At 43.0% G+C, this 25,181-nt stretch overlaps 1 protein-coding gene across 1 annotated transcript in view; it reads right to left on the reverse strand.

Moving 5' to 3' along the window:
* Positions 1-660: 660 nt before the first annotated feature.
* Positions 661-25,181, reverse strand: part of mpp7a (MAGUK p55 scaffold protein 7a) — a 158,388-nt gene continuing 133,867 nt past the window's right edge. Inside the window, exons 13-17 of the mRNA XM_069667718.1 lie at positions 18,588-18,668; positions 15,353-15,446; positions 11,902-12,010; positions 9,705-9,848; positions 661-3,392 (exon numbers count right to left, since the gene is read on the reverse strand). Coding sequence (XP_069523819.1) covers positions 3,213-3,392; positions 9,705-9,848; positions 11,902-12,010; positions 15,353-15,446; positions 18,588-18,668 — 608 coding nt within the window. The 3' untranslated portion in view covers positions 661-3,212. The remainder of the gene's footprint in view (positions 3,393-9,704; positions 9,849-11,901; positions 12,011-15,352; positions 15,447-18,587; positions 18,669-25,181) is intronic.

A 25,181-nucleotide genomic window follows, 5' to 3' on the forward strand; every position in this document is an offset into this window, starting at 1 on the left:
TAACCACTGCACCACCCTGCAGCCCTCTGAACGGTCAAATAAAGGTTAAAAAAAAGCAAAAAATAATCATAAAAACTTGTGTTTTAATGGCATATGACTGGAGAATCAGTGCCACCAACTGTTTATCTCAATGTGCCCCACTGCTCATATTGTTATAACAGTGTAAGACTGCATATACTCCTTTTTCTTTTTTAAGCAAATTTGATTAAACTTGATCTTAAATGTGCAAGCTTTGCTTATTCGTGGCCAAATATCTGCAGCAACAGATTTTTAGTTCATATTTATATTGTGTGAAAAGTACTCTAATATTATCAAAATAAAACTCAGCTGTTGTGGCACTTAGGTGAGAAAAACAGGCGGTGATTGACATTTACTACTCTCCAGCGCTGTCATTTACAACATGAAAGGTGGCGGCTCTGTTTACACAACTGTGCACTCTGGAGTAACTTCTGTGGGGCAGCTGAAAGATGGTGCTGAAATATTTTTCTTAAAATCAGAACAAAGATGGATGTGAATGGCACTCAAGGGCACGACTCCCAGAAACACTGGAATACTTTCTCATTCCGTTCCACCTCACACATCACTGCTCTCCATCTTTGCCCGGCCGGAGACATGAATTACTTTAATACTTCGGAAAACAAGTTTAGTTGAATTCTCTTTAATATAAAATGTAGCAGTTATCAAGAATAATGTAAATTCATACAACTTGCTCAGAAACAGCATTTCATTTACAGCAAGAAATTAAAAATATGTTCTGGAGACTGTACAAATCTGATTCTGATCAATTTAACACACGAGAGAGGGAAGATAGGAAGTTAAATAACATATAAAAGGGGACTTAATGTGATACTAAAAAAACTGGGCGCAAAGTAAAGAGGTGAGGGGTGTTAAAGTCCCTTTAAATGTGTGTTATCGTTACTTAACAGCATAAAAACTCATATTACCCTTTTTTAAAAATGGACAGAAATTAAATATACAAATATTACAGCTGTTAGAAAAGGAAGAATAAATGAACATTAATTTGCAACCTGAGACGGCCGTACAGCGAGTGAATAAGAACATTACTCCCACAGTATTGTGGCTAATTGTTCAACATTAAAATGAGTGGTTCTTTAAAAGGTTTGGGATAGTTTGACATTGTGGGAAATATTAGTTTTGTATTCAAGAGTTAAGAGCTATAGCTATAAGGTAATTAGCTTAGTTCGGTATACAGACTTGAATCAGGCAGAAACAACTCGACTTTGATTCGCTCTCCACAGTTATAAAAAGACATGAACCAGCAACTTTAAAGCTTAAAAATGAACAAATACTTTGTTCACAAACAGAAACTACAAGTTCCTAAAACCCTTTAAAATGCTAACGGCTGCTAGCTAGCTAGCTAAATGCTGCTAGCTAGCCGTCTCCACCTGTTTTTAGTCTGTTTTAGTATGCTAAGCTGTGCTAATTGCCTGTTAGCGTCATGTTTAAAAATATATACTAAAATTAGTGATCGTCTCACTTCACTCAATGCAGAACATGTCGGTTTAGCCGTTCAAAATGCTTCTTCACTATTCGTTTCTTGCTTCAGTTCAGAGCCACAAAAAAGATGAGAACAATCTCATGTTTCACCTGCTTATTTATCAGACTTCTCCGTAAGCGCCTACCATCGGACGGACATTCTGAATTTCCGGCTGACGACTTTCTTAGAGATTCACATCATGTCACCCTGCGTGTAACCACATCACATCACTGGATGAAGGATTTTAGTCAGCTGCTGAGCTAATGTTAGCGGCTGCTCGGCTCGCGGCCCTGGAGGCCCGTCAAAGAGCTTCAGAGAAACACTGATTTAAAGTGAAGCTGCTGTACTGAGTTTATTATTTATTTTACTGTTTGACTGAGTCAGCTTGTTTGTGAGAGAGGCAGACCTCTCACAGACACATATTTTGGCTTCCAGTAAAAACCTTGTTAAAGATGACACGAAAGGAATCTCGTGACAAGCTGCTTTGAAAAAGGAAGTGAAAGTTAAATATTTCTATAATAAAAAAGTTAAACAGTTAGTGAAAAATTAGTAAGTAAGACTCAAATTAGCAATAAACCTGTAAAGCTCGAGAAAACAGGAGCTTAGCATTTCTTGGAGTTAAAATCCTGGACGTGTACTGTGGGACTTCTACGAGCAGCCTCGCCAAAGCCATTTTTATGTGAATAAAAATAAAGACTACACCCTAATAAAACACAATTGTGAACATTTTCTTCTAGCAGACAGCCAAAACTGTCCAGTTCTGGGACTTTAAATGGCAAAGCTGTTATGCTGGGCACCTTCACATGAAGAGTGGCTTTTTAAAAATGCTCCTAGATGGAATATATAACACCTAAATAAAATAGCTCTCAATGTGCTTTTTAGGGGGAAAACGAGACTTGAGAGAATAAATCAAAACACTTGAATGAAAGAAGAGACGCCTCCAGTGTAAAACCTGTCAGAATTGGGCTAAAACCGATATCAGGTTGCTCTTAAAGTCAAGATATGTATTTAAAAGGTTTGCAGAAAACACAAGAGGAGGATATTAGAAAATATATTAATTTCTCTTAAATAAAATTACACTTGCTGCCCTTTCTTGTACCTGACCATGTTTTGTTTGGAGTAACAGTCATGGAAGCTTTATGGAAGCACAGAAATATAGTAATGAAGGCAAATATGTTTTCTCTCTCCCCTTTTTCCCCTCTGAGGTTGTGTTCTTCTACAGACATATGCTTGTAAGTTGTCCACCAAGAAGAAATATGGAGATCCCTTTGGTTTCTAATGGTCTAATGTTATAAACACACTACAGACGGAGTCCTGGTTGGCGCGGTTTCCGATGTGCTGGCAGGACTGCTGCTGCTGCGATGGTCCAGGCTCGTTCCACAGTCTGGTTTGGACAAAAAGAGCACCGACTTGTGGCCATGGTTGTGTGACCCAGACTGAGATCAATGTCCAAGGCTCATATTCTTGTCAGGCGTCCTTAGCCTCAACCCTGTCAGATCTGGTCAGTCCTGGAGATCCACGTCCAGACCACAGCTGAAGTCTGAATCCAACCTGATCCCAGGCAAAGCTTATATTCTATGCAGCTCAGGTATGGCAACACAGCCATCTGGCTCTGTCCTGTTTTATTCCCGTTATCCCCCCAACACCAGCCACAGCAGACATAAAAAGATAAAAACCTGCATATTTTCTAAAATCCCTTTTCCCCTTTAAAGTCTCAGGAGTGAGTCCAGCTGACTGGAACCCAGTGACTCTCCATCTCCACTTTCTTTAGTGCCAACCGCAGCTCGCTGAAGGCGGCCGAGAGGTCGTCGTTGACGATGACTTTCTCAAACAGATGGCCATACTGACTCTCCATCGTCTGAGCAGTTCTCACCATTTCCTGGAAGTCGTCCTCCTGCGGGGAGCATGAAAACAGAGGAGAGAAGAAGACAGAGGTGAAAAAGACGAAAAGAAGAGATGCACCAAAGAAGAGCAAACTGTTCATTTCAGGCTGCCTGTCTGCTGCAGAGAGAAACAGTGGCCACAGTAAAGACGAGGGGAGATACATTCACATACAGTAAACACAAATTACACAGCCTTGAACACACAAATAAACATAAAGTGGCCCATGCAGAGCCTGTTATAACATAGTACCCAAACATGAACCCTGGCATAGACCACGCACTAAAACCTCTCCATGCAACGACCTGACCTCAAGGAATTTTCATCATTTCCTCTAAAGAATACACACGGTTATCCAATTCTCAAAGAAAATAAAATACTCCAAAATAAGCAGTGAACAAACAGAACCGTTCTGTCCAAAATACAGACATGCAAAACATACATTATTGCATGGTTGGATTTTATGTGCGATCGGGAAATGACAGCTTGTGGCTTCAGTTTCACTGTAGAGACTGAGAGCTGTGACTGTGTGAACCTGTGTACTTCACCCCGCCTCTTGGCAGAGACACTCAGATTTTAACTGAACTACATTGACTGTTTATTTATTATATTACATTAAAAAACATCTTAAATTATTCTGCAACATGGTGAACTAGGAGAATGTTAATTGAGGTAATAAATCAAGAGAGAAGTGGGCTCATCATTTCATTGGCCTCTATACAATCAGGCTTTTCTTTGCAACCACTGGAGTTGCCCCTGCTGGCCATAAGAAAGAATGCAGGTTTAGGGCAATTTTGTATTTGCTTTCATTTTCAGACCTCTCATATATCTATCTATCTATCATATACATCATATCTCAAACAGGATGTGTGTCTTATTAAAAGCTGCAGAAAATCGCAGTGTGCTGAAAAGGAGGCTTGAACAGGGATCCTTCAGGGGGGTGAGGACTTTATAAGTCAATATGCAAATGAGCTGTGCAGTGTAAAGAAGAAAACCACGTCGTAACTGTGAGTAACAGCCAAATAACATATTTTTATCAGGTTGGAGTAAACATTTCCTATCTGGGGCTCCTGTATTCATAGATAGAGTATTCTGAGAGAGCCCAGGTATCGCTCCCAGGTGGTCCCCTCTGAGGCTTTCTTCCTCCAGCTGTGTGGGCCCGGGCTGGTCCTGACCTCAGTGCTCCAGCAGAGCTGAAGAGGCTGCACTGATTTAGAGTCATGTTTTTACTGGGAACACTCAACTTTAGATTCTGCACAGATATGGTTTTACAGTGAACCCCTCTGCCAAACTCACAATTATAAATACACACAAATGCACATTTATGCACAGAAACTCAAACACACACACCCGCAAAGATGCGTGATCCCACAGAGTGTGCGTATACAATGTGTGCACACATAAACACTGCATCATTAAAGTTGAAAACTCCTAAACGGCTCAATTTTTAGAGACGTTTCTTCCAGCCAGGAGTTACTTCAGAACATTTCTGGTGGTTTTCCGCTTCATAATGGATTAGCTGCGCAGCTAAATATAAACACTCACTCACTGTTACACTCGGCAAAAGCCCTGTCTGCTTTTTTTTTTTTTTTTTTTGACTGGCTGTCTCGCGTGTTACAAAACCTACTCCATCTGAAGCTCTATTGTCTGCTGTGAGGGAGGTGTGATGGATTTATCAGAGGACGGGCTGAGCCAAAAAGACAGTTCAGGGAGGGCAGAAGGTTTGTTGGCCTGTGGAGAAAACTGTGCTACAGTGGGACTATATTCTCTGTCATGTGGACCAAAGCCCCTGCAGGATTTCCACTCTCAGACCTGCACTTACAGATGACCACTGTGTCCACTGTAACCCCTCTGACCTGTCCTGGCAGCCACATGGAGCTGCGAGACGTGTGTGCGTGTGTTTGTGTGTGTGGTGTTTCCACGTCCACCGGCGAGGCTCTGCGTCTGCCTCTCGTTAGGCCGTTCCAGGTTAAAGAACATTGATCACAGCAGGGCGCCACTTTAGAGGCAGTGAGCTGGGTAGGGAGATTCAAGAGATGAATATAATGACGTTAAAAAATGGCAAATGGAAAGCTGGACAAGAAAGAGCGAGTGGATATTCTTTGGCATCCGCTGATCAGTGCTGGATTGTTCTCCTCGGAGGGCAGTTTGAGCCGATGCCACTTCTCGAGGGCCGTGCTCGACTCAGACTCATTTATCCCAACAGTCAGTAGATTGCCTAATTTCCACATTAGGTGATGTAGTGTCTTGTGCCTGTTTAAGCACTTTGTTCTAGCACAGATAAATGGTTGTTTTCTTTGCACAATACGAGTCTCTTCAAACTTTAACACTGATGTTTCTGCGTTTTTAATCAAGGTGATGTTTTTATGCTTTTACTTTTACTGTATTTAGTGAATCTATGATTTTACATCGGATTTAACTATAAATTCTGTCTAGAAAGCAAAATTCACTTTATGAGACTATAAAACTTTTCAGCACTTAAGTGGCACAAAACAGCAGCCTCAGGTATCATCTTCTGAAGTGAAAGCACCACACACACCCCGTCCTCAGCGGGACACCTGCTTTATGGTTCCCAATAAACCACACCTGTCCTCTTTAAATGATTGGAGCCATTTCAGATAATGGCCATTTTCTGCAGCAACCATATTACAGCCTCACTATAGCATTACATCAGCCTGTTTTTGCTTGTTTCGACGTCACGCTTCAGCTGCATATTTTGAAAACCTACTCTGAATTGTCTCCAGCTCAAACAATGGGGCCAAAGTCAGACTGCTCTGCTGGAACAATGAGGCGACTGTTCCTCTGCCTTTATCATTAAAGCAGACCTGTCTCACTGCGAGAGAGAAATACAGCCTGCCGAGGGTAAAATATGTCTGAGGCGACTCACCCAACAACAGCTTCTCTTTCAGAGCCTTTTAATAGCAAATGTGAGATGGCCTACATCCTGTCGGTGCACAGGAACATGGACACAGAATGTAGTTTGTAACCTGGATGAAATATGCCTCCTTGTCTCACAGTTTTATAGAAGAGCATTTCTATTACTTGAGAGAGCAGCAGAAGCTACTACAGGGACAGTGAGTAATAACAGCAACTGCACGGATTGTTAGCAAAGATCCTTTTCTGACAACTAAAGCTCATTGTTCTCAGGACCCCTGCTGGGAAATGAGGAGCAGACTGTGTGACTAACTGAAGCTGACTTTGTGTCTGTGTGGAGGCTTTAAACGTTTGACAGTGAAGTGAAATATCTACGGGATGTTCTGAGTCTGAGCAGATCTTCACCTGTGACCTAGCTGCTCGATACACTGTGTGTGTGTTAGCACCTGGGTGTGTTTGACTTTGCACAGCGAACACACTTAAAGGAGAGGATGATTCCTGGGAAGCCTAAAGAGCAGTGCTGTTGGCCCGGTCATCCTGACTGATGGTGATAAGATGGATGGCCGTGGCTCAGGAGGTAGAGTCCCGCAGCTAGAGAAGCTTTCTTGAAGATCTCACTTCTATTTTCTTTAGCCACACCTTTGACCTGTGAGCGATAACTTCAGGTGTGTTTTTGGACCTCGCTCTAACAGATCCACACCGCGTCCTCGCTGCATTCTTTGTTTCTCTTTCGTTGGATTTCCACTTGTTTTTTAAGCTTCTCTGTTTGTAGTCATCCACCATTTCTGGGTTTGTTTGGCTGTTGTAGGCGTTTACTCACAACCAAGCGAGCAAGACCAGAGTAAACAGTTCACAGCCTCCACCAACTCTCTCTGGCGGACCAACCACTGCTGAGTGATAGAAGGTGTTCTCAATTTTTTTCAAGGAATGTGGACGTGACACCCAGAAACACCAAAGAAAGGCTTTCATTAGTGTAGGTGGGATGACTTTGGGAAGTGTCCTAAGATCGTCTGTACAAAGGTTGAAGCACTGTGAAATGTTTCACAGTGTTCACTGTTGCTGTTCAGGTCTATCACCACCAGTGTGGCTTGGGCCTGACTGTCTCTGGGTCTCTGCATAGAAATGATAACACAAGTTGAGTTGAGTTGTTTGAGTCAAAGAGAGGATGACACTTCCCCCTCTCAGCAAACTATGTGCAGAACTCTTGTGCTGTCTGCAGAGTTGAGCCTGCTGTTGCTTAAACTCAGGAGAAAATAATCTGCAGTTATATAAACATATTAGGAACAGGAATATGGTGGTAACCTGCATGATTGACTTTTAAATCCCTTCCAGCTCAAAGTGCATGCATGTGAATTTGCCATGTTTACTGCCTGCCTGTCCCTGCCACAGATGATATCATCTTGCTGCTTGCAAAGGGTTTGCTCCTTCCCATTAAAAATGTATTGGGGTCGACACACCGATCCATCAATCTATCCCAGTAAATCAAGTTGAGTGAGAGAGTCAGAGAAAGGCAGCGTGATAAGATAGATAGAGGAGAGATGCAGTATCTTTTATGTGGGAAAATTCTGCCGCATTCCTGGCAGCAAGGAAAAGTAAAACCGAAAATGTTTCAACTATTATGGATTTTGAAAATTGCATCCAATTTTCTCGTTTAACAAGAGTATTTCACCAGATCAGAAACAGAGTGTGATATCTTATTTCATTAGATATTTTCAAGCTCTGGTGTGGCAACTTTGTCAACTTTAAGTTGCACGTTACTCCGCACACAGATGCATGTTTTCCTCTGGTTGTAGGCTGAAGGACAGCGGAGGAGAAAGTAAGCAGAAGGATGGGAATATAAGGAGTAAAATAATATACTAAGTTTAACAGTTAAAACGTCACACATGTTTTCAATAAACATACATTTAACACCATGTTGGATTTACACCTGCAGACCCCAGCTCACACCCATCACCTGCCCTATGGTTTCTGTTCTTCACCCATCCTCATGGTGCTGTTGTGCTGTCAGTCAGTCTCCATCTCATTGACAGGCTTGTCTCTTTCTCAACCTCCCCCTCTCCTTGTGTTTCTTACCTCCCGGTGTCCCAGCAGACCACGTCTGGTGTGCTGCTGACCGGGATCTTGGCCTTTCTGCTGCCTGTGGTGAGCGAGACACGCGAGTGTGCACCACGCCTGATGGAGCTGGGAAAACCATCATCCACCCTCACCCCCCTCTGTCCCCCCTCCCGACGACTTCACAGCAGCACCAAACACTGGCTAATTGGTTTCATCTGCGTCCCCGCTGGGCTGGGATAAAGGTGTGTAAGGGATGACCTCATCACTCACACCACACTTGCTGTACTCACAGGGTCCAGATAGTGTTTCTGTTATTCCTGCTGCAGCTAATCTGTTAGGTGTAAAGCCATGTGTTTGTACAGTATAATAACACGATAGCATCGTTTGACTGTGTTCAGCACAGCACATAGACTGAATATAAGAAGTGCACGTAGCCACTGTGGAACGCATTGGTTTGAAAACTACTGTTCTGAAGCTTCCAGTTTAACATTGTGTCCGCTGCCATGTTGGTTTCTTGCAGCCTGAAGACAACATGAACATAAACTGACTGGTGGACGGTGCTACAGGTACCTAGGTAAGAAGAACTTCAACCAAACCCAGTTGCCTTTTGGATTAAGTTTAGAATTACCATGACCTGGACGACTGAGAACCTTCACAGACAGGGTTGGCAATGTTATATTTTCAAAGTTATATGGCCCAGGCTCATTTATTATGCGGCAAATGAGCTAGTTTAACAACAGAATACGGTTCTATATGTGGAGGTAGCTGACTTGTGTTGTATATTTATCAGACTGAAGAAGCTAATATCTGTGGTACGTAGCTGACTAGTCGCCAGCTTGCCAACATCTCCGGTGGGAGACGAGCAGCGACAGAAAGAAGTGGGCCCGGCTACTTTAAAGAAAAAGCCAACAGTTATCCTGACTCCCTTCATTGTTCAGCCACAGAGGTTTCTGCTTGGTTCCCCACCTTGCAGTAACTAATCCTCCTGCAAAGTATAAATGTCGACATCTTGTACAATCACTGCATGTTTACCATTTTGGACCATTTAACGGTTTGACTATGTTTGGACAAATCTGATGCAATGGGCTCTCTCACTGTGGGTTTTAAATCCCCCTTTTATCTTTACTTAATGTATATTCGCTGTATCCTGTAATTTTCTGCTAATTTCCTTGCAAGGGTCATTAAACTTTCATCTAACTTAATCTAATCTGAATAGCATAGCGATACATATAATCCAGTTTGGGGTGTTAAGTAAGTATGTTAAATTGATTTCCTGTGATTGTCTTAATCAAGGCTAAGCTGACCCATCTGTTACTTCAAGCTTTCTCAGTAACTCTAAACGACACGTTACGTGGATCAGTGTCTGCTTCAGTGTGTCCTCTTCTAATTCTCTTACCGTGAATGGCTTGGCGGTTCCCTTGTCATCCTTGCTTGATATTAATTTGGCGTTCTGTCTGGTCTCCCTCAATCTGTCGACCCCGGGAGGCCTCACAAACACTACGAAGGGTTTAAACTCTGCCGTCCGTAGGTGCTTTAGCGACTGAAGAGAGAAAAGGAAACAGAAATACACAAATGTAAAAGTTAATGACGACATCTTTTTCCTCTGTAAATTGGCCAGGATCAGCCTTGGAGATTAGGAGCTCAGTAATCCTGAGGTAGTTGCTGCTCCTCTGAGTCAAAAGGAACCAGCTGAGGTGGTTTGGTCACCTGATGGGGAGGCCACCATGGCTCATCCTTTTTCAGGTTTTTAAGATTCAAGATTTAAGTTTAATGTCGCTCCGGTTATACAAGTACAATCGTGTCAAATACTTATGCTGGGACGCTCTGATTACAAAGGGTAAAATATTAAATATAGAGACATAAAATAGAATAAATAAAATAAAATAAGGAAGCAGTAACGAAACAGTAACATAAAATACAAGTAATCATTTTTCTAGCATATACATTATAAGGCAAAATTATGTACATGTAAGGCAAACGACTATATACAGTCAAGAAAGAAGTATTGCACATTCTCATTAGGGTATTGCACAGGGTTGTTGCACCAGTCTGCTGGTGTGGTGCCTTCAGGGACCTGTACCTCCGACCTGAGGGCAGCAGGGAGAACAGGCTGTTGTGAGGGCGTGTTGTGTCCTTGACGACCCTCTGGGAGTTCCTGAGGCACCGCTGGCCGTACAGCTGGCCCGTGCGCACCACCCTCTCTAGCGCCTTACGGTCCATGCTGGTGCAGCTGCCGTATCAGGTGGTGAAGCAGCCTGTCCGGAGGCTCTCTATGGTGCCCCGGTAGAAGTCGTGTCTAACTGTGAGGAGACCCCAGGGTAGACCCAGAGCTTGCTGGAGGAATTGTGTGTCTCATTTTGCCTAGGAACGCCTTTGAGGGTCCCCCATGAGTAGTAGGAAAACTGGAAAACTATGGAAGGCTTTGCTCAGCATGATGCCAATGCAAACCATCCCTGGGCAAGTGGAAGACGATTGATGTATTGATGATATTATTGGATTCTAAGGTCTCCACAGATCATGAACAACAACAAATCTCATAACAATAAAGTTTCTGCCATTCAGGGGGTCACAAGCCTCAAAGGTTGGAAACCATGTCTTTAATGTGTGGGTGGGTCAGGTAAACAACAGGCCTGTAGTGGTCTAGCTTATGTGGTTCCTTCAAAAGATAGTAGAAGATATATTTCCCATCTGCCCAGCCTTTTATCTCCTTTTTCTGGTGCCAACTGCAGGAAACAACACCACCAATCTGATGTTTAGGAGGTAAGCGAGAGGTCGGAGCTGGTTAGTGGTGGCGTCAGGCTTCAGGCTCTCCCCTGGTGCCTGCACCGCGTTTAGGGCTCCTCACTGTGCTAATAGGCAGTGGATCTAAAACCCACAACTGATAGGAAGATGGATAAAAACCCAAAGGAGGAGCAGGAGAAGAACCACTGGGAAGCAATCATAGCAGCTCACATGAGCCGCTCACCAAGTCAGCAGGGGAGCAATAACATGCTTTGACACTGCCACTGATCTGATCCGTGAGTCATGTGGGAGTCATGTGGAGGTGGGGGGGAATAACTGCTGGCTTACACAACACCACAAAAGTAGGCCAAAAACAAAATAGGTGACGTTTCAAACACCCACATGAGCTTCCACAGACTCTGTCTAACTCACTGTAGCTGAGGGCTTTGGGGCTTTATTGCTGCTCAGGCCGGGTTCAGTTGGGGAACTAATCTATATAATGGCTTATTTGTGCCAGGGTGTCATTATCCACTGAGCGAAAACAAACGGAGGGATCTAGTGGGGCAGAGGTTGGACGATACGAGCCCGGCCTTGGCTTAATGGGAATCCTGCTCATGGGTTTAGCGACAAGCTGACTGTTTGTGTAGGGTCTGATAGCCACCACCCACGATACAGAGGCCAAAGAGGAAATCTTCAAACAGAGGAAATTAGCAGTAATTGCTCCCTCGAAATGCCCCCTTTACAACCTGCTGGTAACCCAGTAAGCGGCCAAGGCCTTCAGACAAGGATAAGGCCTAAGATGGGAAGGGGAAGTACAAATACAGGTAAGGAAGGGGGGGTGGGATGCAGAGGAAGAAGGTCGTGTCACTCACATGAGGCTGGACATCCAATAGGCACACTTTGTTCTTGGACAGGACGGAGCGTACCGAGTCCAGACTTGTCCCGTAGTAATTCCCTTTGTACTCGCCGTATTCGATGAACCTGAGAGGTAAGTTGGAAAGAGACACAAAGAGATGAGGAGAACATTTCTTTGTATTTTTTGTGCAGGGATTAGTATCCATTGCAACTCTAACAACCCTCGGGAGTAACATTAGAATCTTGTACTGACTGTGTCAGCACACTCCTGAGATTCAACATAGAAATAATGATATATAAAAACCCAACAAATCCACAGAGACATGAGGATTACTCCTTCAACCGCTGACTGATCTGAAGATAGCATTCTCCAGCAGAACTTAGAAACCAGACGTTTTGGCCGGGCTTGTTTTTATATAATCTCTTACGCTACCCCTTTCAATCAGTAACACCTGTTTGTTCCAGAAAGACCACAAAGCCCCTGAATGCCAAAACCTCCCCTCCTGTAATCCGCCAGGGTTTAAGCCCAGCGAGCATCGACACAAGCAAACAAACACTTTTCCATCAGATAATCTTCCTCCTTTCACACCAATCAGCCGTCATGAAAAAGAAAAGCCACCGATGTATTTTTAGCTGAAAACAAGAGGAAAAAAAGGGAAGGCGGAGAGTCAAGACGTGGAAAGAATTTGCAGCTAATAGGACTGTGTGGTATGCCTGCAGTCTGCTCATGACGAGAGTCGGGCAGAATGACTGCCTCAGTGTGACTGATCCCGTGTAAAAAAATAAAGTTTTATGGTAATTGCTCATGTAAGAAAGTTTTACTCAGCATTTTTTTTTTAAAAGAGGGGAGGCTTTAGTCCGTAAAAAAACTCAGATTCAGTTATGGGAAATTCATTTAGGAGCTTACAGTAGCCCGTCTTTAAAAAGTCACACCTTGCAGCATTCTGTGCTGCTTGTTGTCGGAGGAGAAGGAATATAGATTACAGGAAGGCGTGCCAGCAGAGGTTGGGCTATATTGAGACTATGGATGGTTGCCATTTTGACACAGAACAGGGCTTCCCTTGGGAAAGTTGTTCGAGCTAAACACACGTTGTTGTGGCTCCAATTCCGAGACCTTTTATTTCTGCATTGTTGTTGCTGCATGCAACGAGGCATAACGCAAACAAGTTCATCTGACTGCTTGTCTACTTTGCTGCCTTGTAATTTCAATTTCAGTCGTTTCAGTGTCCCACGCATCCACCCCACATCACAGCTCTGCCACTTACCCCTCCGACTCCCTGAAAAACATCGCATGCCTCGACCTCCACCGCAGCAAGGCCTAAATATACAGCCCCCCCTTTCCCCTTCTTCTCCCTGCATGCTCTGACACTCTATATGCACTCACCACCACAGGCGTCCCTCTATGTCGTAAGTATTACATGTGTGTGTTTGCGTGCCTAAATGTTTAGCACGTGCACCCTACAGTGCATCTTTTTTCCTCCTTCCAGCTCGTGTGAGACCAGGAGAAAGGCATCAATCATTCTTATGGCTATTACAACTTGCATTTCAATTTGTTGGCCGCAAATGTCAAGGCGGGTCGTGGTGTGGCTGGATTCAGAGAGAGCGCCTGAGGAAAGGAGGAAGCAGAGACAGGAGGCCTCGGGGCCACTGTCTGGAGATCGGTTACCAACACAGGGCCCGGCCCTGTCAACACCAGCTCACACTCAGTTACAGAGACACACAGACGACAGCAAGGAAGCTGTGTGTGAACAGTGGCAGCAAGTGCTGGACTGCTGCTCTCACTGCTGCACTGCCTCTGGTGGTCCAGAGCACAGAAACAGAGGGTTAAGGTGACCAGCCTCAAATCTTAGAGACGCTCTACACTATTTATTTGGTTAACTTTGAAATAGGTACAAAAAATGTTATTTAGGCTGAAAGTTGACTCTATTAACGGAGCTAAAAGGTCACCAAAGACTTTAATAGTAAATCAAGTATTTGATAGTTCCAACTTTATCGATGTTACAATGTTACAATGTCACTTAGCAGACGCTTTTGACCTAAGTGACGTACGTCCAAGCAAAGATCAAGACCGGAGGGAACAAAGCCAGGAAGTGACACAACAGCTTTAAATGTGATCGGACACAGGTGCCAACAGGCAGCGCACAGGGCGCTTTTGTTTTTGTGAATCATCAACATCAACAATGTCAATATAGTCATCATCTCCATCATGAATATCCTGATCAACATCAACAACATCCTCGATGTCATCATCTTCAAAAGAATCAACATCATTAAGGAGGTGTTGATGAATGAATGGGCTTCTTCTTAAAGGTGAAAGGGACTCTGCAGATCGAATGGAGTTTGGTAGCCCGTTCCACCACCGGGGGACGACTGAGGAGAAGAGTCTAGTTAGAGACTTAAGGCCCTGTTGTGATGGGAGCACCAGGCGCCTTTCATTGGCAGAGCGTAGTGGGCGGGACAGAGTGTAGACCTGGATGAGGGCGTTCAGGTAGGCAGGAGCCGATTTTGTTGCTGTTGCAACAGGGTTTGAATTTGATGCGAGCGGGGACTGGGAGCCAGTGGAGGGATATGTGCTGTTATGGGTTGATTGAAGACCAGTCGCGCTGCTGTGTCCTGGATCATCTGCAGACGTTTGAATTTGCATGCAGGAAGGTCTGCTAGTAGGGAGCTGCAGTAGTCAATGTGAGGATTTGCTGCTTTTCTATTATCTTTGTAAATGAATTAATTCAACAGACAACTGATGAAAACAACACTTTTAAATATTGTTATTTAACTGACTTAAACTACATAACTTAAGAATTAGGGCCACTGTGAGGGGAACAATAACATTTTGAGAGTAAAACTAAAATTATTCTAACAAAACCCTTCACATGTGTGTGTAACAAAGTTGTCATTTTACAAGATAATAGTCGTGCTAGTGGTTGAATGTTTATCTGTCAAATGAGGACACAAGAAATGTGGTGCCCTTCAGTTACAAACCTCAACAATAAGATGGTTATTATCCCAGAGTTTAAGACATTTAAAGGAAATTAAATTATGTTCTAAAAGTATCAAGAACAGAAGCATTACAGAACATTATGTCTTATAAATTCTTCAGTATGTTTCATTCAACATGTGATATTTTAGTACTGAAAAACAAACAGTGAATTTGTTTAGTAAAAAGGATGAGAGAAGAGATCATGTGAAGAGGAGTAAAAAACAAGATAACTGCATATGTGTTCAGTTTGTGGGAATAACTACAGCATACTGAAGATGAGTTGTATGACCTGATTCACACTCGTGTGTACCCTGTTTGAATGTGAAATGCATTGTTCACAAACGGCAGCAGTGGTTATAAAGTCTTAAATAATGACATCATGAAGAAATGTCGTCCACGCCTGCTGTATAAAGTTAGAATCTAAAAGGTGAGCAGTGTGTCGGGCTCTGTCTGTAGTTTGCATCACGTCTACCACACACAGTTGTGCCTACTTGTTGTTGTGGATATCTGTCTCGAAGAGATGCTTGGAGATGAAGTGGTACTCCACGCCGTCGCTCTCCTGGTTCTTCTTGGACCGGCTGGTGTCTGAGAGAGAGAGAGGAAGAAAATGAGTGATTACCTCAAACCCAGACTGTCTGACTCACTGTTGGGGCTGCAAGCATCTGAACCGAGCCCCTTATTAACATCGCTGGAAGTCTGAAACACAGCGCGCTGGGCCATGCCAACCCTTGTATATATTATTGTGTAATAGCTCTATAAAATACACAACCTGTAGTGCTGCAGCACTAAACCCAGACGCTTAACTGACATTCAGCAGAGGTTTACTGAGTCTTATTAAATTTGTCTCTTGTAATGTGGCTGCAGAGCCTGTAGAAACAGAAGCCGTAGCATTAGCCGCCAGCGTTAGCCGCTGTAAGGTAATTGAGTTTGGAGCTCTCATTAACATCAAATCTCTACATTTACTTGGCCATAAACCATAAAGCCTTGCTGTAAAATGGGCGGAGGGGGCGGCACATGGAGGGAAAGCGAGCAGGCAGTGCTGGTGGATTCGTAAGGGTCAGGGGGTCGGCGCACGCTCCGGCTCGCTTCAGGAGCGCTTCAAAGGTCAGAGGGGAGAGGTGTACAACCGTCAGACACTCCGACCAGCTCCAAAACAAACTATTAAACTTTTATCACCTGCAACCAAAAGTGCCAAGCTCCGCTTCACTCTCCTCGGACTTGTTCTTTTCGTCAGCATGTGTTGAGGCTGTGCCCCGTTAGTGGACCAGTTTCTTTCCTTTATATGGTCCAGACTGATCTACAGGGTTCATGGAAAACCAATGGTGTGATTTATACGATGTGTCACTCGCTTGAGGAGGAGAGACAGCCGTAAATCCAGCTGTGGTGGAGAAGACACTGAGGAAGATCAACGACTTTCTGTCATCAGCTTCGGACAGCAGTAGGAAAAACATGAGGAGGAAGCCAAAACAGGCTTGTGAGAAGATAACATATAGTTATACCTCCCATTCAGAAGTGTGTAAGACACAGCGCCAAACAGTCCCCTGGTACTCAGACCAACACCATCCACCATGCGTTACTTTGGCGTCTGTTTTGTGGCACAGAAAATAATTACAGAGCAACAAAAGAATGTGCATCCGTTCGGCCCCAAATCATGGAAAATATCAGTAAACTTGGACTGGAATCAAAATGTTTAACCCCCTTCTCTAATGGCTCATTGCTATGCTCCTTGAGTTTCTTAGATGGCTGGTTTATATTTTACAGCGACAAGCAAAGAGAGAGAGAGGAGAGAGAGAAAACCTCAAATCTTAACCAGGGCCACAAGCCGGTGGTCTCCAAAACTCCGGTTTTCAAATTAACAAAAAGGGGGAACGCTTTCAGGCTTAATCCGAAACAACAGCAAGTGTTAAACACATCCATGTGTCTGTTGGCAGAAATCAAACATTAAAAAAGAAGGAGACAGGATACTTTCCGAGTCCTCTCAATGAGAGCCAGGACTGGTGCCATACGTCTCTTCTATATGGGTCAGAATCAGCCTGTCTGGGCTTCATTAAACGCAGCATCACAGGACGCATTTGAGAACAATTAACATGCCGTGTGGAAACAAAGGGCCCACCGATGGGATTTTAATCCCAGGGACATTTCAAGTGTCAGGCCTCGATTGGGACACATCCATTATGCCACATGGGGTGTAAATAACAGCAATTAATATCGGTGGTTTGAATAATTCCTCTAACTCGCGTTGTACTTTCCCTCCAAGCTCCAGACAGTAAGACTGTAACTAGGCAAGTACTAACGCCACTGCTCTGCTTTAATGTATAAATAAAAAAGATTTATTTGTCCCAACAAGCTGGCTTTGGGACATCTCAGTGAAAAAAATGCTCGCAGACTTGGAGAGCCAGTTGTTTGCAGCAGAGCTGGATGGTGTTCAGAATTATGGCGAGCTGTCGTTGGGTTCTTAAAAGGAGAAAAGAGAGAGGAGGAAAGACGGCGAAAAGACTGAAAGAAAGTGAGAAATAAACTGTGAAAGGAAGGAGAGCGGGTCGTTCGGTGCCAATTCGTGAAGCAATGGAATGGCATGTCCTCAGGAGGTAGAAAAACGCTGTTTCCTCCATCATTCGGAGCTTGTCAGGCAGACTGTGAAAAGCTGACAATTACACAGGAGGAGAAACAACCGGCCCGGGCCTGAGAGCCGCCCGGGCGCTACACACTGGACCTGAATCGCTCGAACTGCGAAAGCACCTTCACACGCGTAAAAAACTAAGCTGAAACAATAAGCTAAACATCCTTCACCTGAAGTGATTTTAGTGATTTGTAGCTGAAATCACACAGGATGCAGCGGGGGGGCTGTGCAGGCGGAATTTGATCTGGCATCTTGTGAGCTTACATTTCTCAGAGAATGTGTTTCCAATGTGTCCGTCTCAGTGATGTACAAGATGTTTCTCAGCAGAAATACATTCAAAAGGAGCATTGTAAGATCAGTGTTTTAACAGGTAACACCAATAAAGCTAAAAGCTGAAAGTTACTTACAGCGAGACATGTTTGTTTTCAACAGGAGAACAAGCCAAACTCCGCTTACAGAACAGAAATAAAGGTTGTTAAAGCAGGCTTCGATGACGGCCTAGTGGTTTAGATGCACGCTACGTCTGTGGTTGATTTCCCGTTAAGGATCTTTCTTGCATGTCACACATAATAAAAACAAAAATCCCCTAAAAAGTTATTTTAGTCTGTAAAAAAAATCCTGTTTGTCTACTTTCCACATGTATTCTGTTCTTATTAAGTTCAACCAGAGAAATAAAAGCACAAGCAGTGCAAACATGATTTGTGTGATTTTGTAATATTTCAAAGTAGAATTTCATGAAAAACACATCCCAGCAAACATTTGAAACACTTGTTTGAAAGCTGTTTTTCTGTAGCTAGAACAAAAGAAGTTTATGAGCTGTTGTCTGTTGTCTCACAGTCCACCTGGCTTTCTAAGAAGCTGGCGTGAATGAGCCATGTGGACAAAGCCAAACGGTGTCTTCATCCACTTCAAAAGTTAGCAAATCAAAAGCAGATATTAAACCATGGTCTGGTAAAAGGCTTACTGTGGACACAATGTATAAAACACATTCACACATAAGACAAACAGATAGATAGACAAAGAAGGAAGACGAGACAGGCAGAGGAAGGATTGGAAGTGTAGAAATGGTTTGACAATCATCAGTGAGACGAGTGCAGTGGACTCACGTGGGATGGTCACACTGAAGTGTTGTGGGTCTGAGATCAACAGTTTCCTCTTCAGCTCGTTCAAGCCGACTCCTGTCGGTCCTGCATGAAAACAAACAAGCAAAGCATGAAAATGACACCTGATCTGTGTCCATGACCAACATTACAAGTGCTATTATTACTATGGTAAAGAAGTAGTTACATATCCAACACTATTCTATTTTACATTGCATTACATAACTTATATTACTATATACTTATATATTTATGTGTGGCTGCACAGTGGTGCAGTGGTTAGCGCTGTTGCATCACAGCTAGAAGGTTTCTAGTTAGAGTCCTGGTTCTAATGTAGCGGGCCTTTCTGTGTGGAGTTTGCATGTTCCTCCCGTGCATGCAAGGGTTCCCTCCGAGTACTCCGGCTTCCTCCCACAGTCTAAAGACATGCTCGTTAGGTTCATTGGTGACTCTAAATTGCCCGTAGGTGTGAGTGTGAGCGTGAAAGGTTGTCTGTCTCTGTGCGTCAGCCCTGTGATTGACTGGAGATCAGTCCAGGTGTAACCCCGCCTCTCGCCCAATGACAGCTGGGATAGACTCCAGCCCCCTCACGACACAGAACAGGATAAGCGGTACAGACAGTGGATGGCTGGATATTCATTTGTATGTTGTTCTTTTGAGTAGTTGAGTAGAGCAGTCAGAATTTTTCTTTTCAAAGTAATTTCTTTAATTTTCTTCTTTTATTTCTATTTATTTTAACTGGTTCTTTGTTTTCTGTCTCTGTGCTGAAGTGATGCGAATCAATACGATTCTACCTTTTCTTCTAACTTCTTTTAAGTGACTTCCTTTATTTCCAGACCAGAGTCGCTGTTTTTTCTCAAAGAAAGGAAATCTGTCAGTGTTTCTGTTACATAATAATAAATCAATTTACCACAGGGTGAGTTCAATTTCATATTCTATTAAAACACAATCAACCCTGTACAGGCCTTTCAAGCAAAGATAATTGATTTAATATGACAAAGCAACAGAAGGTCTAAAGTTACCGTCAGTTTCTAACCAGATCCTCTCGCACTCTAGTTTGCCAGAACATTAAACCTCCAGCATATACTGTAGAGTGACAGTAAAGGCGAAGAAGCCTTTTCCCTTACTGTCACAGGTCAGCTGGATATATCATCACATCAACGGTGAAGAGAAAGACCGACTATTGAATCATCTGCGGATCCAAAAGCCGAGCATTTCTCCAGAATGAAAGTCAAATATCCAACATGTAGAGATGGAAAAGAACAAAAAACGCCAAAGACACTCAAAAAACATTAAACTGCACTCCTTGACTGGCAATGAGATGCTCCCTTGCTAAATAGGGGTCATAAAGAAAATATATCGGCACACTTTGGTATCCAAAAACTTTTTGCAACACTGTATTCAGAGGAGCATTGAATGGATTCTTTTAAAGGCTTTTTATAGCTCACATGCAAAGACCATTTTTTAAATGACGGACTGCAAAATAAGTAGTGCTGTGATGTTGGATGCTTCAGGGACTGTGATAAATACAAATGCAGATCCAAATGTCCTGATTTCATGAAAGAGTAAACTTTTAATAAACGGTAAACTCAGATTTTATACATATGGTGGTTTGTTCTTTAATCTGTGACAGTTAATGTTAGAATTTTAAAAAAGTCACGATATACAGCTCCAGAAAAAAACAAGTGACCACTCTAAATGTTCCTTAAATCAGCTTCTCTCTCTACATGTCATGGTAACCCCGATCCAGATCTGAACCCCACTGAAAACCTCCTGAATGTGATCAAGAGGAAGATGGACGGTCACAAGCCATCGAACAAAGCCTAACGTCACCCAGCAGCTCTGTGAACTCTTCCTGAGTTAAAACATTAGTATTCTGTTGTTTAAACATGAACATGAAGTTGTTTTCTCTGCTTTATTCAAGCTCTGAATGTCATTTCCTGTAATATAATAAATATATATATATATATGTAAATATAAATATAAATATAAATATAAAACACCTAAATGAGAATATTTAAATTTGGATGTAGGGAGAAATGTTCTTTACAATAAAACAAAAGTTCATTTTACGCAAACACAAACCTATAAATGCCAGAACCGGAGAAAAACATATCTTTGCAGTGGTCTCTTAGTTTATCCAAAGCTCTATTATAACCTTGCTTGCAGTATTACCCATTGTATTGCCAGATTCTTGACAACACACAGCCCTATCACTAACTGCATCAAACTGCCTTTCTTTAGCCTGTGTACGACTGCTCATGTGCAATTTAGTAGAAGATACTGGATTTGTTTTCTACTTTTTGCCAGCGCATTTGATTTATTGATCGCTGTTGGGGCGTTAAAGAAATGTCAACAAATATAAGAAATAATGCTTCTAAAATAATCGCCTAGAAACACAAAACTCAGCAGTTTAGGAGGCTGTGGAAGCAGTTATCGTAAACATACAGTGTGTAGGTCCTGATTTCACGCACAGTATAATATATAGGAGCCTTGTTTGCACTGGTTTTAGTTTGGTGGAAGTCACTGAGTCAATATCCAAATGTTCCCTCTCCTCATTCAGTTTTCCATTCAAGCCATTCTCCAGTATTTTGGTGGTTATTGTTACCAGGGCGCTACAATCATCCTAATTTGAACCGACTGGCATCAGTGTCTTTGACTAACTGGACACGAAATCTGTTTTGCAGTTACAAGTGCATGGCTCTGCGTCTCCTTTCCTTTTTTTACCACAGCTCTGCTCTGCAGTGTGTGGACAGTAAGAGACAGCGCTTGATCTGGGCTCGAGATTCCTCGCATGCCTGGCGTTCTGGGCAGGCACTACAATCGCATCAAACCCTATTGGAAATTCATTTCTCCAGGCAAATGTGTTTAGCAGGCCGCTCCTCTAAAACAAACGGACAATGAGTTCACTCAGCGATGCGTATTAGGTGGAAAGAGAGAGAGAGAGAGAGGGAGGAGAAAAATGTAAAAAGGGACGAGCACTGTATTCCTGTTTCCTCTCTTTCTGTGTGTTTCTCTACATTTCATCTGGCGTGAAGCAGGAAGGTTTTAGAGAGATTCACAACCTGATAACAAGGTGTGGACAACAAGGCTCTTTTAAGCGTAATCTCTGCACACTGGCAGCCTTCACACGCAGACAAATTCACACCCCATGCTTTTCCTTTGCTTCTGCACCCGGTAACACATGGTTCAGGTCCTATTGTGCGACGGCTGTAAGTGATAAAAGCTGTTTCCTCAGCGCACTCACTCACTCCTCAGTGAATATAAAAAGAGTTGAAAAAAAAAAAAGAAAACAGAGAAAAATACCCCGACCCACTTTGGACAGACGTCGTGAGGCATTTTGTGGTTACCGTCTCATAAACAAGCACAAGGCCAAGCACAGACAGCAATCAATCTTATCTGGGGAGAAGGAGTTTTTCAGGAAGGAAAGGTGGGGGTCGAGACTTTGGGTGATTTATTAAGACGAGGAAATGGAGTTCATTTTGAATTTGTTTCGGGAGCGCGGGAGGAATGCAGCGGTGCTGTTTGAACAAGGCTGTGGACCAATGTTGTTGTAGGTGCTGAAGGTGGCAGAGCGTGCTAATAGAGGCTCTTTTATGAGCCCTATCACAGTGGTGCAGACAGTCCTCCCCTGCAGGCCATGACTCTCCACACACGCTTGTTTGCTTGAAACTAAGCGTGGCAATCAGGGCCAGGGCACAGGAGAGCAACACGGCTGTTTGCTGCCTTCGGTATAACTTATGGCCTCACTTCTGCACCCTCGTAAAACCATTTTCACCTTGTACATCGCTCCCTTGCTTGCCACTTGTGATATCAATGATGCATGGCAGCAGGCCTTCATCAGAATACCTCAGGTGGCGATTAAAGTTCATTCCAGCTGTACCACCGCCTGCCAAGGGGGCCCAACAGGCCCACCACCAGGTCTTTTACAAGCAGGAGCAGTGCCCTGTGGTCCTGTTCAACCGTCTGACCCTGAACACGCCCCCTCTTTGTGCATTGTTTGTTTCAAACAATAACCCAATACAACAGCGACATTATAAACCCGAACGCCAAAATAAAAAAGGTGTAACTCTCCCAAACTTTCTGGGCTAAGCTGCAGTATTTACATTGTGTTTCTGTGTATTTCTCCCTGTCTGTGTGTCTCTCTCTTGCTGGCCCTCTTGAAGTACTTCTGGCCTTGCAGATTGCTGTGCCAGTAAAAGTGTCAGACTTCATTAGCACACTCATTAGAGAAGTTGCCTTTAATATTGTGAGTGTAATAACTTCCAGGCCAAGCGCGGCAGCACATCGCATGCAGTCTGCGCCGAGAGGCCGAGGCCAGGCCCAGTGAGGCCCGGCTCTGCGCCCTAGAGTCGCGACCCGGCCTTAAACGTCCCAGCATGCCTCACATCCAGGGCAGGGTGTATTACAACACCACTCATAATGCTGGCTGTGCTGCTACCACATGTAAAGGATGACAGTGGTGCGGCGCGGTAACCACAGATCATTTACAAAGCAATGCTACTACACTTTCAACAGAAGTCTTTAAATAGTGTTCCAATTTTATATATTTGGATACCACATAAACATTCACTAAGGCATCAGTGTGTTTGAAATATGTTCGGGTTAAACCCCAAACTTAAAACATTCAATTCATCAAACTCGGTCTGTAAGTTCTGTGTGTCAGGTTACAAGGAAATGTGGACATCAGCACACCATTTGTCAGGTTAAATAATCAGATTTCTTTCAAAAACATCAGTGGTTAAGTCAAACTATGCATGCACAATGTAAAAATATATTTTTATTGGCTGACTAATTTCAAATGTATAAAACCCAGATAAGCATCTCGACTCGAGAGAGAGATCTCAGACTCGGCGCTGCATTTTAAGAGGTGGGCAGCAGGTCAGTGGTTACAGGGTAACGTGGACCTGTGCTTTTACATTAATGAAGCCTTCAGGCAATTTAATGAAAAAATAGCTCCACATGTTAGAGGCTGATACGTTAGAGCGATACTCGTCATTTAAATAAATGTAATTTCTTTTAAGCTTTTTAAAACCAGTGAGGGACGGATCACACAGTGGGTTTATCTGTTTTAACGTAGGCTACAATTGTTAGCTTCACCAGCTATGTAGCTTCAGTTCAACAGCAGGACTGTGAGGCTTTAAAAAACAAGCAGCATATCATTAGCTTACTATGTATATTAATGGGTTTTTAGGCAAACACTGTATATAAGACGTAGACAAAGTCACTGTGACACACTCATTTCTTTTTTGACTACTGTTTTAAAGCATCTATTTTTGCATCTTCTTTTTTTAAGCCAGAAGTCAGGGTCACCTCAAACTGGAGAAATGAATTAACTTGGAAGTCTTTAAAAGCCGAATTAAGGAGCATTTGATCAGTTAATGCAATTGTCCCAGTGCTGAAAGCTATTGAGCTATTGGTTGATGAATTTCTTGCCTGCTCAGCACTTGAAACGTTAATGTTGCTGTTTTTATTCAGTTGATTGTTCTGTATTTGAAACTTTTATGTTGCCGTCTTGGCCTGGACTCCCTTGTAAAAGAGATCTTGCATCTCAATGGGAAAATTTCCTGGTAAAATAAAGGTAAAATAAAAATAAAAAAGTGACCATATCTGGAAAAAGTGGGGGAGCTGACGAGACATGAGGGATTAGCAAACACTAAGTTGTCAGCTAATGCTAGTGCATCGTGCTTAGATTGGTCAATATGTATTTCATAGTTACTTTAATATCCATTGGAATTCTTATTTGGGCTTTAAACAAAATGTGAACAAAATTAGCTAGAGTCTTTTGCACAACTGAACTCTGAACACATTTTTCACCATGGATGCCACAGTAGCGACTTGTCAATACAAAGATAGCCACGCCCTAAAGCAAACCCTGCTTTATCCTCTATTTTACCTTATAAAGAATTATAATGTACAAAATATTAAACAGGCTGAATTAAATAAAGACTGAAAACTAACAAGTGAAACCATAAACTCATTGTGAAAATGTTTACTGAGGTAATAAATCAAGGGGGAAGATGGGTCCTTTTATCACTGACTTCTATGTGATCAGACTTCTTCTGGCACCAGTGGAGTCGATCACTGCTGCGAGAAAGAAAGCAGGTTTAGAGCACCTTTGCTTTTGCTTCATTTCCAGCTCAGGAGGCTACATCCACTTTTATATAGGTACTGTCTATGGTTACAGGCAATGGTTCTGTACTTTCAGAGCTGAGGGTGCAGCAAGCATTTTATCTAATAAGTCAATAGGTTGTAAGCTAAGCAGCCTAACAGGGTTACGTTGGACAAAAATAAAACTTAAATCTTACATTTCCCCAAATGTGCTGGCTTGTATCTGTACGAGATGTACACTAAGACACAAGAACATATCTGTTTGTTGAAGTGGACATATTTTAGCCATGTAATCAATTTTGTATTATTCGACTGTGTTTTTTAATCACGTTGGCAAAGTTCGTTTTGCCATTCAAAGGTCAGACCTTAGCCACGATTGGCTGACAGTATTTGGAGTGACCACAAAGCCCCTCCCCCACGAATGCAAACGAACGAATAGAAACCTGCAGCTGTTCTGAACGGCCCGTTTCAGAGGCGAACTTTTTAAAC

The sequence above is a fragment of the Semicossyphus pulcher genome, unplaced genomic scaffold (assembly GCF_022749685.1).
Source record: "Semicossyphus pulcher isolate SPU_LCO1_2020_fin unplaced genomic scaffold, fSemPul1.0.p SCAF_18, whole genome shotgun sequence".
Lineage (NCBI taxonomy): Eukaryota > Metazoa > Chordata > Actinopteri > Labriformes > Labridae > Semicossyphus > Semicossyphus pulcher.